Source organism: Musca domestica, unplaced genomic scaffold (genome assembly GCF_030504385.1).
Source record: "Musca domestica strain aabys unplaced genomic scaffold, Musca_domestica.polishedcontigs.V.1.1 11, whole genome shotgun sequence".
Classification (NCBI taxonomy): domain Eukaryota; kingdom Metazoa; phylum Arthropoda; class Insecta; order Diptera; family Muscidae; genus Musca; species Musca domestica.
In genome coordinates, this window is record NW_026712133.1 from 9,649,431 (window position 1) to 9,667,976 (window position 18,546).

The following is an 18,546-nucleotide window of genomic DNA, read 5'->3' on the forward strand; positions in this document are numbered from 1 at the left end:
TTTACAGTTCTCAGATAATTATTAATTTCATAGAAAGCACAATCTCTGTCATATATAGCTAAGGAGGGAAAATTGAAAAATTCGGTGGACGACATACGGGACACCTCCGCCAACTTTTAAAATTACATAAATTTAGTTAGGATCAATGTGTCCCATCATTAATCATTTATTACATTGAAATCGAAAGGGATTATTATATTAGACCTAGGTAAGGTGGGAAAATAGTTTCGGTTCATTCCGGCTTCCCCCACAAAAGACCAAAAAGAAGTATAAATAACAAGTGTAAAGATGGGATGGGTCTATCCCATTGATACATCCCATAGAAATGGTCATTCTTATACCCTCCACTACTCTGTGGTTAGAGTATTGTGTCTTTGTGCATTTGTTTGTAACATGGAGAAGGAAACGAGATAGACCCATAGTCACTATTAAGGATGCTCGTAGAATCACTCTTTGAGTCGATTCATAGATATCCGTCTGTCTGTCTGTCATTGCATTTTTGCGAACGAAGTACAGGTCGCATTTATTGCTCGATTGAGATAAAAATTTGCACAAATCTTTTATTTGACCCAAGGACAACCCTTATTGAGAGTGGGATTGTCCCCACTCAATATCTAGATATAGCTCCCATATATATCTTCGTCCGAGTTGTTTTATATTGTGCACCAGATGTGTAATATTAGACCAAATAGAATGGGATTCGGCACATGCAATCCAAGCAAGTGTGTCAAATTAGCATAAAATCGGTTCAGATACAGCTATAGCTTCCATATATATTGTTCATCCGATTTGGTATTTTTCAAAGATATTCGGGAAATATATCAAATGCAGCTCAGAAATACCTTTGCAAAATTAATTGAGATCGTTTCAGATTTGGATAAAGCTCCCATACATATCTTTATCCGATTTCAGGTTTAACAATGGGTGATGTCCGTCCAAATGAAATAGATTAGGGCTCATACGAACGTATTTAAAGGAAGAGGGTGTGTCAAATTTGGTGAAAATCGGTTCAGATATTCCTATAGGTCTCATATATATTAATATCCGATTTTGTATTTTAGTCCCTCACATCCGTTAAAAAAATGAACTGGCTGTGAAGGGTCTAACTTCTCCTTACAAACGAAAACAATGTGATTTCGTCTAAACATCAGACATCATAATTATTGTATCAGACTTAGATTAGGCGTAAAAATGTACAATATCGATCACACTTACGGTACCGGTCGAAATTATTATTACCAACACTAAACAAAATTCGGTAAAACTGAAGTTAACATTTTAACTAGTTTTTCGAAACGTTGTTCATCGATATGTTATTCGTGGAAGCTAATCCTAACTTTACAGAAGAGGGAAGAATGATTTTTATCCTACTTGTTATTTTTTTTTTAATTATATTCTCCACCATTCTATGGAGGGTATATTAGCTTTGTCATTCCATTTATAACCTACAAAGTACATATATTCTGGGTCAGCGTAAAATTCTAAGACGATTTAGCGATGTCCGTCTGTCTGCCGGTCTGCCTGTTCTAATCACGCTATCTAGAAGGCTAACATTTTGCACACATGTGTATTTTCCAGTAGGCAGGTTAAGTTCGTAAATTGGCCAAGTCGGTCCACGTTTTTGTATAGCCTCCATATAACGGTACCTCCCGATATTCAAATTTCGTATTCGAAGTTTGTAATTGGTACTACGGTCTAGGTCTATATAAAAAATCCTATGCATCTTCCCGTTTTCGGTTAGCCCTCATATAACAGTAACTCCCATTATTCGGTATTTTGATGATTTTAGCGACATTATTGGCCGGAATTGTTTCAAATTTCGTGTTTGAATATCTTAATGGGTACTACAGCCTTTGACAAAAATTACTTATTCAGGTCCACGACTTTGTATATCCCTCTATAAAGGCCAGTACATGATATTTTTCGGAATCCGTTGACATTTTTCTAGTTCCTTTTAAATGGTGGAGGGTATTAAAAGTTCGGACCGGTCGAACTTAGTTGCTGCTTTACTTGTTTTTTATCGTTGGTGTCTCTCTGTAATAAAGTAACGGTATGGACGTTTTTGGGCTACTGATTCGGTGGAAACCCCTCAAACTAAACATATACCCCTACGGAGAGGGAAATTTGTCGTATATTTTACAAAACTTTACGATATAGAATACAATACGTTCTTGCTTGACTCATATGGCAGAACCAAATTATGTTGATTTTGAAAGCGTGGAAATTTCGTTTTAAAATAATTTTAGTTTTAAAAATGTTGTTATTCTCAAATTGAATGCACAAAATACCTAGTATCAATCAATCAGTGTACCAAACGAAGTTTCAATTCCAAATATAATTCGATTTTCAGAATAAGAGAAAAAATACCCTTACATTTAATTCATCGCCACAGAAGGTGGCCTCATCAATCGAGAACTGCAGGTCTTCCGCTTTCTTGCGTTCCTCGCTCAATTGGCGTTCCAACAGAGCTATTCGCGTTTTCAACTAAGCCCCCGAGTGTCCAAAGAATGTTTGCATGCGGAAGAAGAAACGAGAAAATGAAGGAGATGAGATTAATAGCAGATTAATAAAACTACAAAAAACGGCAACATTTTGTGCATTTTTCTCATATTGATTATATTTATTTTTGTTGTTTTAATAATATAGATACAAATACATACATACAATGATATTGATAACATTTACAAATACAAAAGTAATATAGTTAATTTCTAGTTATAACAAAAGCAATAAAATTCGCTTAGATCGTGGTGTGCATAAATGATTGTTGTTTGTTTTGTTTTTGTCGTTTTTTGGGTGATGGCTCTCCATCCATCCGTCCGTCCGTCCGATGATACTGGCATAGCCGGGCGGACAGTAACAAAATAAAATAGTAATGAAAAATATATAATAATAAAAAAAACAAATGGTCTTAATTTACATTCTTTCTGAAAAAAAGAAAAAATTAATAAAAGGGGGAAGAGAGGAAAACATTTTTGGGCTTTTTCCAGGTTTCCTTCATTCGTTAAATGGTCGAGGAATTTGGATTTTTGGCATAAAATATAAGCTTTAGATTTTCACAGAATTTTTGTTTTCGAAAAAACTAGGTGGATACATTTTTTTTAAATAAATCTGCATGTGAAGATCATTAGTTTGTTGCTGTTGGTGTTTTTTGTTGTTGTCATCATCGATCTTGTTTGAGCACTAGGCGTAGAAAAAATCAAGAGGTACAGATTGGTCTACTTCGTCAGCACATATTTCATTCTCAGTTGTGTATATGTGTGTGCGCGTGTGAGTGAGTGTGATTTGTAGGACAATTATTATTCTCTTTGATATACGTTTCGGACAAAACCATGTCCACCATCGTCGTTTTGTTGTAGGAAAAGGACAAGCATTGCGATTGTCTTTCTATGTGTCTTCATAGATCATCTGCGAGGCAGCTGTTTACTTAATACGTAAAGGAGACAGTACACTATGAAGGATGCAGTGCTTCTCGTGGTTGCCAGTCCAGCCGCGGAATTCCCGACGCAGATCGGCCAAACGGAAGCTACGGCGTGCGATAAGTCTCACCCAACGATCGGCGTCGCTAAGCAATTTCTAAAGAAGATTTGACAAAAAATGTGAACTTGTAACCAATTGAGAAATGAGGCAAAACAAAAGAAGAAAATTTGGTCGGTTTGGTTGAAACAGCATAAAATAAAAAAAGAGAGGGCAATCACATAAATGCCATCGTACATACATACATACACAGGTTTGCTGTTTTAGCTAAAAAGGATGAAAGTTTTTGAAATTTTCAAGTTGATGGAATAATAATAAATTCAATAGATTTTTTACAGAAAAGAAAAACGGTCGCTTTTCCGTTTTAGAGAGTCAACAATTGTGTCTTGAGGGACTTTTATTTTAAAATCGATTTAAAATTGAATTATTTTGTTGGATCCTAAATAAAACTGTTCTATGAAATAACAGTAATTTTGATTGAAATATGAAGAAAACGCATACATAAAATATAAAAATTATTTAAATCATTTGAAGAAAAATGAGTTACATAACTTTAAATGTCGACTAAAACAACGAACTAACAAACAAACGTTGCGTTATGGTCATCTAATTTAACTCCTATTTCTGCACCCGATACTCTCAGAATAGACTAATTTTTGCTAATCTGAATTTGCTCTACAGTGAAATTTGGATTTAATTGCTTTATCATTTAACAATTTCAAATTGTTTCAAAGTTTTGAAATTTACAATATCCAGCTTCTGTTTACACTCCGAATGCATACGTTTTCACACTCGGTTGAAGGTAGCAACAATTGGTGTGTTTTTTTTCTGTCGGCATCGAAAATAATTCAAACGAGAATTCAACCAATACATAGAAACAATGACAAATAGATGGGCCCAAGTAAATGTGCACTAATAAATGAAATGACTCATCCGTCAGCACTTTTAGACAGGGGAAATTACAAATATCATCAGGTGGAAAATTTTTAACACATGGCTATTTTAATATTCCAACAAATGACCTTGAATACAATTTCAGCTATTTAAATATGAAATTTTTCCCATTGAACAATTGCTCAAAGCTATCACGAACTGTTGGGAAATGGAATTTCATTATGAAGTTTTTCTCACAATAGAAAATTTACAACTCATAGGTATGATAGCTTTAGGGTAGATCAATTTGGGCAGATCAACAAAAAAATAAGAACTAAAGTTGTTCTTCGTTTTTCGCACTTTCCATAAATTTAAAACGAAACATAAACCATGATAACGAGATTCTGTTTCCTGTTTCGTACTGTTTATATTATTATCAGGAATATTTATACTCCTAAAATTCTGCAAAAGTGAAATTATAAAATTCTTTTGATAGTCCTTCTGATAGTTTTCCAATTCCTGCCGGTAAATTGTCTTTCTTCGACAATTAACCGTTTTTTAATTATTTGATCCGTTTGATCCGATACAATGGATTTGTAACTTACACGGCTTTATTTTATATAGGACAAAAAACGCCCACATATCCCAATGGAACAATGAGGGTGGAGGGAAAACCACAAAAATCCAATGAGATAAAAACGAAGAATCTTTTATTGCTAGGGAAAAGGAGATCAGTGAGGTAACAGGCATCCTTACAGGGAACCTGGGCCTACAAGCTCATCTGTACAAGATAGGATGTGCAGATAACAGCATATGCAGGGCATGCGGGGAAGATGACGAAACATTGGAAAATTTTCTCTGCCAATGCCCAGCGTTTGCAAATATTAGACCCCAATTCTTGGGGAACGACTCCATACCACACCTTAATCACATCATGGTAAATGATATAAAACAGTTAAGAAATTTCATAAAGGCAACTGAATTTTAAATATAACAGACTGTAAACTGCCCGTCTTCTTTCGAAAAAAACCCTTAGTCTACAGCACACAACAGGTCTTACTGGCTTAAGTGTATGCCCAACAGGGCATGCGGTGAATTGTTTCGCCCCTCTTTTCAACCTAACCTAACCTTATTTTATATATAAATTATGGCGCCTAATGGTAGTATAAAAATAAATACTAAAAAATATAGACTTAAAAATAGAAATGTATCAGCGTTTTGAAAATTTACATCATAAAATAACCTAAATAGAGTAAATGTTCACCCCTCTTTCATTTTTTTTAAATACTCGGATTAAGAGTCCTTGGAGCCGCTGAATTTTAGATATATGTATTATGTCATCGGCAATATTGCTGATAACAATGATAGGATTATTTTGATCTAACATTTTAATCTTCAAGCGAGTCAGCAATACGGGGCGGGGGAGAGGATATGAGTGGTAGAAGATTTCAAATTCCTGAAGTTAATTTTTTTTCGACAAGCAGATGTTTTTTTTTTTTTTTTTTTTTTTTTAATAATCGTTTGATTTGTTTCTTGTTCATGCTTTGTGTTTTAGTTTGGCAATCAGCTGATTGCTGGAAGATGCTCTCAGGGCGCATCTATTTACTTTTTAGAGAATAATGCTACCTTAATTTCTAAAAAAAGCATTTGATGCGCGTTTCAGATGTGAAACACTTAAACTTCGTGTTTTAAATAATTTATATGTAATATTTTTTAATAAAAAATGTACACAATATTGTTGTCGTGTGATTGCTGAGAGCAATTGGAGAAAGAGAGGGTGAGAGAGAGAGCAGTTGAGTAACTAAGACTTTATTAGTTCTTACTTTGATCATTCGAATTTTAAGCAGTATTCTAAATTGAATATTTGAATTATTTTTCAGATAATATGCATTCTCCACTATTTTTACAACATGCCTCATATGTAAGCAAAAAAAATTCTTCTTCGGTTTTCTCATATTATCAAAATGAGACGGACATATTTTGGATAACAGCAGCAGCACACCTGTCCGGGAAAGTAATCATTTAAGACATTTTTGTATTTGTATTTAAATTTTTCTTAAAACAATATTAAACCTGTAGAGGGATTCTGTAACACATTTTTTGAGTTACCGACAAATATCGGTAGAATTGAAATGCAAAATTTTGAATGAAAAGAGATTTTGATAATAAAGTTGACAGCACTGTTGCTATCAATAGGAGTTAGCGACTATTTTCTTTTGGTCGCTAACTTGACAACATTTTTCTTTAATATTGAAAGTATAAGCATTTAAATTTTAACGATTTTTGTCGGTAACTTAAAACATACCTTTTATTTTGTAGTTTGGACAAAACGTATTGTAAATATGTGTGACCCATGAATTTAAAAGAGTCGAATGCTTGATGCCTCCACAAAAAATCTGAGCTTTTTAAATTTTTTTCGTTCTTTCTCGAATTTTGTTAACTCAAATCAAATGCATAGCGCGTCAATTGGTGACCTCCTAGTCATTGGCATTTCCAGTTGAAATCTTCCCAGACATATAAGGATTTCGTGTTTACTCCTTTAGGAAAACAGGGTGAACATTAAAAAGAAGAAGATCAAAAGTTTGAACCTGATACCTTGGAATTTAGTTCAAGGCTTGAAATCCCTAGACAATCCGGATATATCCTCAATTATATTACCACCATTGATTCAGCCTAATCTTGATAAGAAATAAAATTCAACAATGTCGAATGGAAACAATACACTTTATTCGAAGAATTACAATTGCCAAATCATTGTTCGGCATTACAAACAAAACTCATATGCAATTAACTTAACACATGCAATTAACAATTATGTTAATTAGATTGTTGTTGTTATTGGTGTATGTGTGCTTATGTAGATGGTGTTAGCATCATTGAATTAGTAAATGAATAAAACACAACAACAAATTTAATTAATTATTTAAAGTGAGGAAATTATTTGTGTACGAAAGAGAAAAATTAATAAAGACAGAGGAGTTCGAAATACTGCAATCCTTGGATGTTGTTAGACTAACGTTTTGAATAATATTCTGGGGGAAATCATAAAATATGAATTTGATGGGAATATTTCATACTGGAGAATGTTTGTAAAAAGAAAGTTGATTTGATTCACCAATTATTTGCTATTCAGTCTGCAGAAAAACTTAGGTGGTCTGCAAAATTTCTAATCCAATTAAAAAAGTGAAAAAGTCAAGATTTTGTGAAATTATGCAAAATGTGAAAAAGAATAGAGAACAAGTATTGTGTCGGTATGTAATGGGAAGTTCGACACATCAAAATCATAGGCTAGAACAGTGCTGCTCAAAACATTAGCTACCGCATATTATTTGAATTGTAATACCAATGGATTGGAACATTACCACTTGACCAATAGAAATTCAGTTCCGATGCCGTTGTATATGTAACTGTTTTGTATTGCCAGCCAATATCAGCTGTAAATGTTTTAAGCCGCCAAACTATTCGAAGTGAAAAAATATTAGCAGTAAGATACATAAAACATAAAATGATCCCACATTGTCCTTTGTGTCGTCAAGGTTATATTCGGTGTGAATGTGTACGTATGTATGTATGTATGATGGAAATGCCTCATGGAGAAAACACCTTAGAGGTAGGTGCAATTTAATTGTGGTATTTGCCAGGTGATGGATCGATCTTCATCGAATAACGTTTGAAGTCATTCAACACAAATCGCTATCACGCTTTAAATTAGAATACAAGAACACAAAACGAAAGAAAACAAAAAAACTGAGAACGGAATTAACAAATCTTAAAATAATGTTTTCGTTGACAAGCCACGTGGAAAATAAAGTCTCTCTTTGTCGCTAAACCAAACTTTCTTTTTCGTTGCCACCGGTGATGAGGTCAAGGAACGCGAGGGCGAACGTTCGACCAATGTTGTGTTCTTTGAAATCGGTGCTGGCTGTTGTTTCGTGGAGAGCACACCGAACGGACGCCGCATTGCCATCAGGGACGATGGTGTCGGTGGTGGATATGTTATATCACTGAATATATTTACCTCATTGATATTCTTCTGGTACTGGAATGCCTGATTCTGTGAATCCTCACGATCCAAGTCGCGTTCGATCATCAATTGTTCAATGTGTTGTTGTTTCTCGCGCAAAATATCCTATAAAGAGTATATATTTAAAAAATAGGGGAAAAGTAGAATTGTAGAAATGTATACACGTAGGGTACAACAAAATTAAAGTTTTTTTATTCGATATATTCCATTATAACCCCAACAATATTATCAAAACCAAAATAAAAATCAAAACTTTGAAATATGCAGATAGTTTTGTATGAGGGCTTATTCTCTATGCAGAAAGTGAATGGTCAAAATACCAGAAAGCGTGCTTTTGGCTCGTTCTTTTAACAAAAAATTAACATGCTTCCAAAAAAAAAAAAACAAAAAAAAAATGAAAATGGATATTCAAAAAACTTTGTGAATTTAAGATTCTTTGGACCACTTGAAAAACTAAAATTTTTACTACTACAATTGTATTACATTATCTCTCGAACACGGCTGCCTCATTTTTGAGTCTTTATCTGATGACACTTTGATTTCAAATTTCGCATCTCCAAAGTACCATGAAAATGCAAAAATAAAAAAAGCGCTAACAGCCCCTTAGAAAGGTTTATAGATGTATACATGCAATACAATGGATACAATGCCATTAATTGAAGTCGGTTTAATTTAGCTTTTGCCAACATCGAAAAATTAAAGTCAATTTGAGGACCATGTGATACCCTACAACAATATTATGGTTAAGTTATGGTAAAAGTTATGTACATGTAATGCCCTTGAAATAGAATGAACGAATTCCTTAAGATAGTGGGATACACAATTGAACTACATTAAAAACTATTCCAAAAAATAATGTTCGTCATGAGAATATTGATTTGTAGGGTTTGCACGCGATATTTCCAAATTAAGACCAGTAAGGAATAGTCAAAAGTCGGTCGGGGTCGACTATAAGATACCCTACACCACTATGCATATTTAGTAGAGCTCCCGTAACAAAAGAATTTATTTCAAGTAGATCATACCACCTGTCAACATTTGGCTTTAGAACAGTTATAGTGCACTCCATAGCACGATATAATAAAAAAATATATATCGGAGCCAATATCACTCTATATGGGCTGATATTAGCCATTATTTGCACAATAAACCTGAAATTGGATTGAGGATATATATGGGAGCTATATCCAAATCTTCGCCGTTCTCGATAAAATTTCGCAAAGGTATTTCAGAGCTCTAAAGATATATATGGAAGATATATCCAATCTGAACCGATCTCGATAAAACTTAACAGAGGTACTTTCGAAGCAGTATCTTATAACCGGTACCAAATATCATTCTTCTGGAGCGCATATTACGTATGTGAGGGACTTAAAACCCCAAATCGTATGAAACATTTGATTTACTTGCTTCTAGATTGAATTCGATGAGATGCACCAAAATACAGGTCATTTTGACTTATATTAGCCAATTAACCCGAAAAAAGAGTTTTTGACAGAAACGCGGCGATTGAACATATGTCAAGCCTATTATAATTGTTAATGCCCGCAGCCTTCTGTTTGGTCACAGGATTAAAGCTAGCTACAATAAATGCAGTTGTTTTTATAGAAATAACGGTTTTGCAACAACAAAACACAGGTGCTCAATTCTTGTTCTTCTGAAATGAAACCTTTAATAAAGGCGACAAATGTCAAATGAAAAAATATTCTCTATTCATATTCAAAGAATAAAAATCCAGCCTTGGGTTTTAATGTTTCCGATGTAACTTTGACAGGTTTTGAAAATTTACACAAGGTGATCAGCGAGTTTCGATAATACGACCTAAATGTTTATCAACCAACTTTGGATGTATTATGTGGGATGTAACAATATTTAGGACGTTTTATACTTTTTCTACAGATGTATGACGTTTTCGACGTTTACAACTTTTCGACAGTTGAAAAACAAAACTGTGAAACAGACCATCTCTGTCCACGGTCCATTTCATCAATGAAATAATGTCACAGAGACATTCAAAATGGTTAACCTAGTTTTTGGCCGGAGACAAGAGACCATGCAACTTGCATGGTTCGTTGCATTCGCCCTCTATTTACGCCCTCCATCGCTATTTAAAACTGTATTTGAAAATTTCAGAGCTGTGCTTAAAATTGATTGTTCGGTATCGTAGTATAATGATAATTCTACATTTTCGATTTAGCGATCATTTTCTGTCGATTTTTCTTTCCCACGCAATCAAAAAAATTATGCAACAATTAATGTTCTTAGTGTTGATTTTCTGCTCAGTTTATAATACCCACCTCAAAACCAAAAGAAACTCCTATCAATTTCTACGACTTGGGGTTGAGAAAAAAAGTCAACAGAAAACCCTATTTTTGGTATATATTAAAAGATCCAAAAGCAAATTTAGCTATCGACCATGTATTGCGAATATCGACTTTCTCATATCTAATAATACAATATTGGGTAGTCTTCAACTTCGGTGAAGGTTATATAAATATTAAGGCCAAAGGGCGCTAATGGGATTTGGTCCTAATAAATCAATGGACTGAGCGAAAGGCTGGATTCATTTGAGCTAATACATAGTATGGAGGGTATATTAAGTTGGTCATTCCGTTTGTAACTCTTCGAAATAATCATTTTAGACATATCAAAGTACATATATTCTTGATCGGCGTAAAATTCTAAGACGATTTAGCCCTGTCCGTCCGTCCGTCTGGTGTAATAACGCTAGAGTCTAAACGAATAAGATAGGAAATTTTGCACAGATCAGTCTTTTATCTGCAGGCAGGTCAAGTTCGAAGATGGGGTATATCGGTCCACGATATCGTATAGCCCCCATACAACGGTGCCCCCGATATTCGGTATTTTGATGGTTTTAGCCACATTTTTCAATAAAATTGTCTGAAAATCCACATAAGTAATACCTTCTGAGTACTTCATCCCCTGGAAGATTATTGTCTATATAGGTCCACGATATCGTTTATCCCCAATATAACGGTACCTCCCTATATTCGGTATTGTGATGATTTCAGCAACATTTTTCAGTGGAATTGTGTAAAAATCCATGCTAGAAGTTCTGTCCAAGCACCTTATCCCTGGAAGAGAAAAAACTATATAGGTTCAAGATATCGTATAGCCCACATAAAACGGTGCTCCCCCTGATGTTAGATATTTGGCGATTTTAGGGACGTTATTTACCGGAGTTGTTTCAAATTGCGTACCTAGAATTCGTAATGTGTACTATAGCCTATGACAAAAAATTATGCAAGGGCCACGTCTTCGTATAGCCTCCATATAATGGTACATTCAAATATTCGGTATTTTGATGATTTTAGCGACATCATTCACTGTTTGTTGTTTTTTCGTATTTAGAGTTCGTAATGGGAACTATAGACATGACTCTATGCAGGTCCAGGCCTTCGTACAAGCCCCATATATAAGTACCTCCCTATATTCGGTATTTTGATGATTTTAGCTACATTATTCACAGGATTTTTTTCAAGTTTCGTATTTGAATATTGTAATTGCTTATGACAAAACTTGCCTATACATGTCCACGTCTTCGTATAAATCCCAATATAACGGCTATATTCGGTATTTTTAAGATTTTAACAGAATTGTTGGCAAATGTTATTTTTTTTTAAATTTACAAATTCGTTCCAAATGGTGGAGGGTATTCAAAATTCGCCCGGCCTAACTTACTGCTTTTTTACTTGTTTTTTTTTTTTTTTTTTTTTTTTTTAAGTAATAATAATACGACGTCCAGACACTATTCGATTTTTTTGTATATACATATTTAGTCGAAAGTAGTTAGGAAAGAAAATTTGACCATTCACAATCTACATCTCAGAGATTATAAAACAATTTCAAAATTAGTGTACATATGTATGTATATAATTATATATAAAAAAGAAGAATAATAAAAAATCACTTACATTAGCCATATTTCCATGCATAAGGAAAGGGTTATTTTAAAACTCAAATAAAAAATAACAAAAGCTTCCCGTAGAAAAAGAAACCGATAAAAAAGTGGGGTTTAGAATAAAACAAACATAAAGGAGAAACGAAAACCAAAATATAAAACATGTTACAGAATAGAAAATAAAACAAAAGCGTGCAAAATAACAGAAAACATTTTGGAATTTTGTTGTCGTTTTTTTTATTTTAGAAAATCCATAAAACTTAGCTTTATTTACAGAAAAAAAAAAATAAAAAGTTCATCCAAAAACAAGAAATATTTGTAGGTAAATATATAATAAACGAACATAATAATAATGATAGTTTACAATAGAGAATATACAATTTTAATAAATTAATGGCAGGGGTCTTAAAGGAAAAACGTTGAAGGAAAATATAGTGTAGGATTGTTGCTTTTTTGTGTATATTAAATTATTGGGTTAATTTGAATGACAAGAAGTTTTTTTTATAAAAATATGAATATAATTGATGGAGTGGTGAGTTAGTTTAAACTTTAAAAAAATATACGGTGTTATTGTGTTTTATAAGCAGCTAAAAAAATTAATATGTTATGCTACACAAGGCTAAAAAAGCTAAAAAACTAAAAAAATGGCCCTGTTCAGAATGTATTCATTGCCACAACTCTTAGGAAGACGTCTTACCAATTATATAGTTCCAGAATCAGCCAGAATTAGCAATTTTATTCAATTTTATCAACTTGACTTTGGAAATTTGAAAAGTTTATTTTTTTGTTTGTGCTTTAGCCTCCTTCTCCCTGAGACTACAATCTCAGTTTTAATAAAATACAACGGGAATATTTTTTCCGGAATAAATACGTCGCGACGAAATAGTGAGATGCAATCTATATTAATAAAAGAGTAAAGTTATTGACTGACTGGCTTAAATGTTCCTCCACGCCCAGACGAAACGGTTGAAGCTAGAATCTTGACCCTCACTCTTGGTCTGAAGGGGTCAGAAAAGTCCGGGTTTTTTGGAAATTCGTACTAGAACTGTACAAAAAGTATTACAAGGTACTAAATATGGTACGCTTTGTATTTGCGGAAACAGTAGAGCTAGAACTCTAAAATTTAGAATGAGCGTCACTGATAGAGTGTATGATAGATATGCCAAAGAGTTTCTGGGAATTCGTACTATAAGTGTGCGAAAAAAAATGTACTACATTTGGTACTATTTCGTATTATATGAACGGTTAAGCTAAAAACTTAAAACTTGGAATCGGAATCAATGTTGGGAGTAGAATCAATGTAAGGAAGTAATTTTGGAACCGTGTAATCATTTATACGAAAAGTACTAAACGGCAATAAATTTAGTACAATTTGAATTTGGAGGAACGGATGGAGCTAGAATCCTGAAATTTGAAATTAACATTACTGGCGGAAAGTACACATCTTGAAATTTAGAAATAAGAAAGGAAATTCGTATTTAATGTGTACTAAATAATAAATTTGGTACAATTTAAATTTTGGGTAAACCGATAGATTTCTATTGGACTGTATGATGTTGGTAGTTGCGAATATTTGTCCTTAAGTGTACTAAATGGTACTAAATTTTGATTTGGGTAAAACAATAGAGCTGGTATCCTGAAAATTGGAAATATAATTACTGTTGGAGTGTAAAATTGGGATATATAGAAAACTACCTATATTGGTGATTTGTACTTATATGTGTTAAAACGTACCAAATAAAGTACAATTTGTATTTGGACGAACCAACATGGGTGGAATCCTAAAATTTGAAATGAGGACTGCCGTGGGAGTATGGGGTATGTAGGAAGCTTTGGAACTAAATGGTACTTTAGAACTAAATGTACAAATTTGAATTATGATGAACCGATGGAGCTGGAATTCTGAATTTTGGAATGAGAGTCACTGATGGAGAGCAGAATAGATGCACCAAAGGGTTATTGGAAATTTTGAAATTCTCTATTGGGGTCTCTGGTTGCAGTAGATTCGTAATAAAGAGGTGGTTTTAGAAATGTGTACTACAAGTGCACGTAAAGTACTAAATAGTACTACGTTTGGTACAATTTGGATTTGGGTGGACTTAGGGTCACTCTGCATGTGTAGCCTGGACATATGGAAGTGATTGCGGAGATGTGTACCCCAATTGCATAAAAAGTACAGAATGGTACTACATTTGGTATTGGGTGGAGGAATAGAGGTAAAATTCAGAATGTTATTCAAAATGTTAAGGAGGACTTTTCGCTGACGAAGTAGGGGGTACTTGTAACTTTCAAATATATTTGTTGTGGCGTGGAACTGTGATTGTTTCTGGTGTTGTGGAACTGTGAATGTTTCTGTAGTTTTCACATTAGCACTGCAAATTTTACAAATTTTTACTCGAAAAGAGTTAATTTACTGAAAAGGCAATGCGACTTAAAAGAGAGTACAGAACAAAATAATATGTATCCTATGAACTTAACCGAAAAAGAAAAATATTTATAAAATGTGAATACATTCTGAAAAGTTGCACTTTCGATTTTATAATTTACATTTTGCCGCACTGTGTAATAACCATATTTATATAATAAAAAAATAGAAAAAGAAACTCGTTATTCATTTTCAAAAAGTCCCCGACGTACATACAAAAAATACTTCATTTACAAAAATTAAAAATCAATAAATAAATAATGTTCAAATTTCGTAAAAACGTTTTGTTGTACAGGAAAGTAATTTGATTAGTGGTCCAATTCTTCGACTAACTGAAAACGAAAAATGATTTAAGCCAATGCAAATACCGGTTTTAACAATTTTGAATTTGGCCAAACTTATTTTAAACTAATAATATGAACTTAGCATTAAAATGAAGCTGCCAATGTTTGAACAAATTTTGAAAGCCAATGATTATTTTTTAATTTTTTATTTTTTAATATTTTCTATTCCTTAAATAAATGATGGCGTTAGTAACATTATACACAAACATATACTATGTACATACATATGTAAAATGAATAAATTTTGATTTGTTTTGATTTTATTTATTATTGGGGGGTTATATTCTTAAATACGAATAAAATTAAAAATCAACTTAAAATAATTTCAATTATTTAATATTTTTTTTTTAATTTTTTTACGATATTCAATGGGGATGTATGTTTGGTATATTGGAGTGTAGGAGTTTGGTAGTATGATATATTAGCGTACCTGCATCGAAAATTGTGTTTTTGGCGTTGTTACAGCAACGGGTTTAGCTGACGACGATTTGCGCTGCTTGGAAAAAATTGGGATTTGAAAATTAGGGTTAATTGACATTGGGGATTTGTTGTTAGTGCTTTGTTGCATTGCTGGTTAAACATCAGAATATTAAGAGAGGCATGTCTTGCGTTTGTTTGGAAAATTAATTGCAAATCTTGATTGAACTTAGTGGGAAGGGGGGAAAATCAGTAGAAAAATAAAATAAATCGATCAAAAAAAAGTAACTTAAACTGAAACGAAATTGCATGCACCAAAGTTTAGGAGTACAATAACAACAGACAAACAAGTGGTAGAAGAAGATGGAGCTGTATTCCTATTTATACCTGAGCATTCAAGCGCAAACGCGATGTATTCGTCGTGGCAATGCTGTTCATTGTGCCAATTGATGTGAGAGATTCACGGGATCCGGTACGGGAGAGACGCGACTTTTTCGATGATGGTGACAATGAGACCTTAGCGATTGGCACAAAGACACCATATTTGGGTTTGCATTCGAAATATCTGTGTGGAAAATGTGTAATGGAAAATTAATAAAAAAAAAACAGAAAACATGATAGATGAAAATTCCGCCATCTTTGGTTAGGGAAAAACATACCTGACACCATCCACGGAACCATCATTTTTGCCAGTTGCTTCGTCGAGTTCAATGCCGCACCAATTGCCAGAGGCAAATTGTGTTTCGCCCAAATAACGTAGAATACCGGGGCGACTGCCAAAGCCGGAGGACACAATAACGCGATCACCAACGGTCAAGCCATTTTCTTTTTTGTTTGGAACGAGATTTGGATTAAAATATTTTGTAAGACTTCAAATTTAAAGAAATGTAATATGATTTGAAGTTTTTACATTTGGCATTAAAAAACTGTTTTTTAACTCCGATTTCGGTATAAAAATGTTCCAATCTTTGAACATACTCATATCCATGGCACAATTAGGAGGTAGAACAGCTGTGTAAACAGCTGAAATACAGCCCTGAGGCTATATCCGCTTTCTGTCAGAATTAAATGCAAAATGTTATTCGGATTTCTTTCTATTGCAAAACTGAGTTATATTCCCAGTGCGCGCCCAGCAATGTAAGTTTTTCCAAAAAAAAAAAATAATAATAATAAAATAAAAATATCCGGTTTCTAAATGTATGAGTGATTTCATATCTCGATAAGGAACTAGTTCGTTCGATCGAACTAGATTGGCCCAACGTTGATGGTAAAATTAACCTGTTTCCATGGTCTTGAAGACTTAATCGATTCATAGAACTCTTTCCTTGCTGCTAAAATACAAAACCGAAGTTGTAGGATTGACAGGGTCCCCAGGGACTTGGTCCGGCTCCGGAATGGTTACTATTCTTATATTTTTATGCATTTTACATTGAAAAGTTAACCTTTCCTATTATGGCCGAACCCATAAACAAAATGGTGTGCGGAAAAACATTTTAGAAATTCGAACTGGAAGAATACCGAATGTACTAAACGGTACCAAATATGGTACCATTTGCGTTGGGCGAACTGATAGAGCTTGGCTGTACGAAGCTGATAGTACGAAGAGTACTAAAAGCTACTAGTTTGCCGCCATAATGTTTTTTTTTTTTAACAATGGAGCTAAAATCATGGAATTGATACGGCCAAAACGTGCCTTATCGAAATAACGGTTTTAAACCCTAGGTCTATCCGATTCGATCCAAACATGGTATATCGTTATATTATTATCAGACTTAGATCGAATTCGGAGATGGGCAATATCGGTCCACTCTTTCTGGTGCCTTCCCCATAAAAGTTCGAAATTGTCAAAGAAAATATTTTACTGCACAGAAAAGAGAAAGAATAATCCGATTTTGCTTCAATTTTGCAAATCCTAATGCTAGGTCAGGTGCGAAAATGTATATGAATAATTATAACTCTTATAAAATGTAATGTAAGAGTCCGATTGTATTCATTTTGCACACATCACAATATTTTAATTAACCCAAGGTCTGATATGAAGATGGAATATATTGGCATACATTGGCATGGAATATATTGGAACATTGGCTGAGGGTATACATCTGTCGGGAAAACCGACTGATAATCAAAACCACAATTTGACACCTAATGTAGAAATCGCCAGAAAATTGTGGAAAAAAAGAAAGAAATGGCCGGAGTAAAAAGCATTGACTGAAGACTGGCCGCTTTCGATTGGCGTATATGCTGATTTTTATGGATTGTGAGATTTGCCATAATTGTCTCTTCCTTTACTTTCTCAGTAGAATTCTATATTTCGCTTTTTTACTAGTATTTTTTAATGTAAACGAACAAAGTCAATATTATGAATTTGGTTAAAGTAAAAAAATGTAGAAATTTCTGTACAAACTTTTTGAGAACTTCAAACCATATTACATGCTTCTTTAACGCTCAGCGTAGTATTTTAAAAACTTACTTCCTGGACTACGCAAGAATGAACTGCGAATACTGGCTGTGGGCGATACGGTGCGTGAGCGATCTGGCGACATTTTTGATAGTGGCGAAGTTGGTGTTGAGGCTCCTGGCAGTGGAGCCAATGTGAGGCGAGTCAAGCGTGAGAATATGCCACGCTTTGGTTCGCACTGGAAGTAACGTTTACCGGCAACACAACCATCATTTTTACCTTAAAGTTTTGTTTGTTTGTTTTTTTTTTTGCAAAATAAAAATATTAAAACGAGTCGGATTTAAAACAATTTACGCGATTTCAAACTTACCACTGGGTTCGTCCAACACTATGCCAGCCCAGTCTCCTGGGGCAAAATGTGTCTCACCAATATAGGCTATTTGCCCGGGACGTATGCCACCAACCCATACCCTCTGTCCGATGATAAACTGTTCCGTGTCGTGTGTCAGTATAGCGCCGTGATCTGCAAAAGAGAACAAATGGAGAAATTATTGTAGAGCTTAGTTGGAATCAGTTTGATATCTGGTAGTAGCATGTATCAGTAGTGGACCCATATTTGGGCAATGTTCCCCAAAACCAAGCATGAATTCAATATGTAATCAT

General features: G+C 33.9%; 1 protein-coding gene across 5 annotated transcripts in view; it reads right to left on the minus strand.

Moving 5' to 3' along the window:
• Nucleotides 1-2,590: 2,590 nt before the first annotated feature.
• The window catches only part of LOC131800350 (restin homolog), a 100,023-nt gene continuing 84,067 nt past the window's right edge, over nucleotides 2,591-18,546 (minus strand). Inside the window, exons 5-11 of one of the 5 annotated variants that reach the window (XM_059131026.1) lie at nucleotides 18,254-18,406; nucleotides 17,956-18,162; nucleotides 16,142-16,307; nucleotides 15,870-16,047; nucleotides 15,496-15,558; nucleotides 8,369-8,479; nucleotides 2,591-3,576 (exon numbers count right to left, since the gene is read on the minus strand). In XM_059131026.1, coding sequence (XP_058987009.1) covers nucleotides 3,424-3,576; nucleotides 8,369-8,479; nucleotides 15,496-15,558; nucleotides 15,870-16,047; nucleotides 16,142-16,307; nucleotides 17,956-18,162; nucleotides 18,254-18,406 — 1,031 coding nt within the window. In that variant the 3' untranslated portion in view covers nucleotides 2,591-3,423. Of the gene's footprint in view, nucleotides 3,577-7,055; nucleotides 8,480-15,495; nucleotides 15,559-15,863; nucleotides 16,048-16,141; nucleotides 16,308-17,955; nucleotides 18,163-18,253; nucleotides 18,407-18,546 lie in introns of those variants that run through there. The other 4 variants (XM_059131033.1, XM_059131017.1, XM_059131020.1 and 1 more) reach the window with 4 other exon arrangements.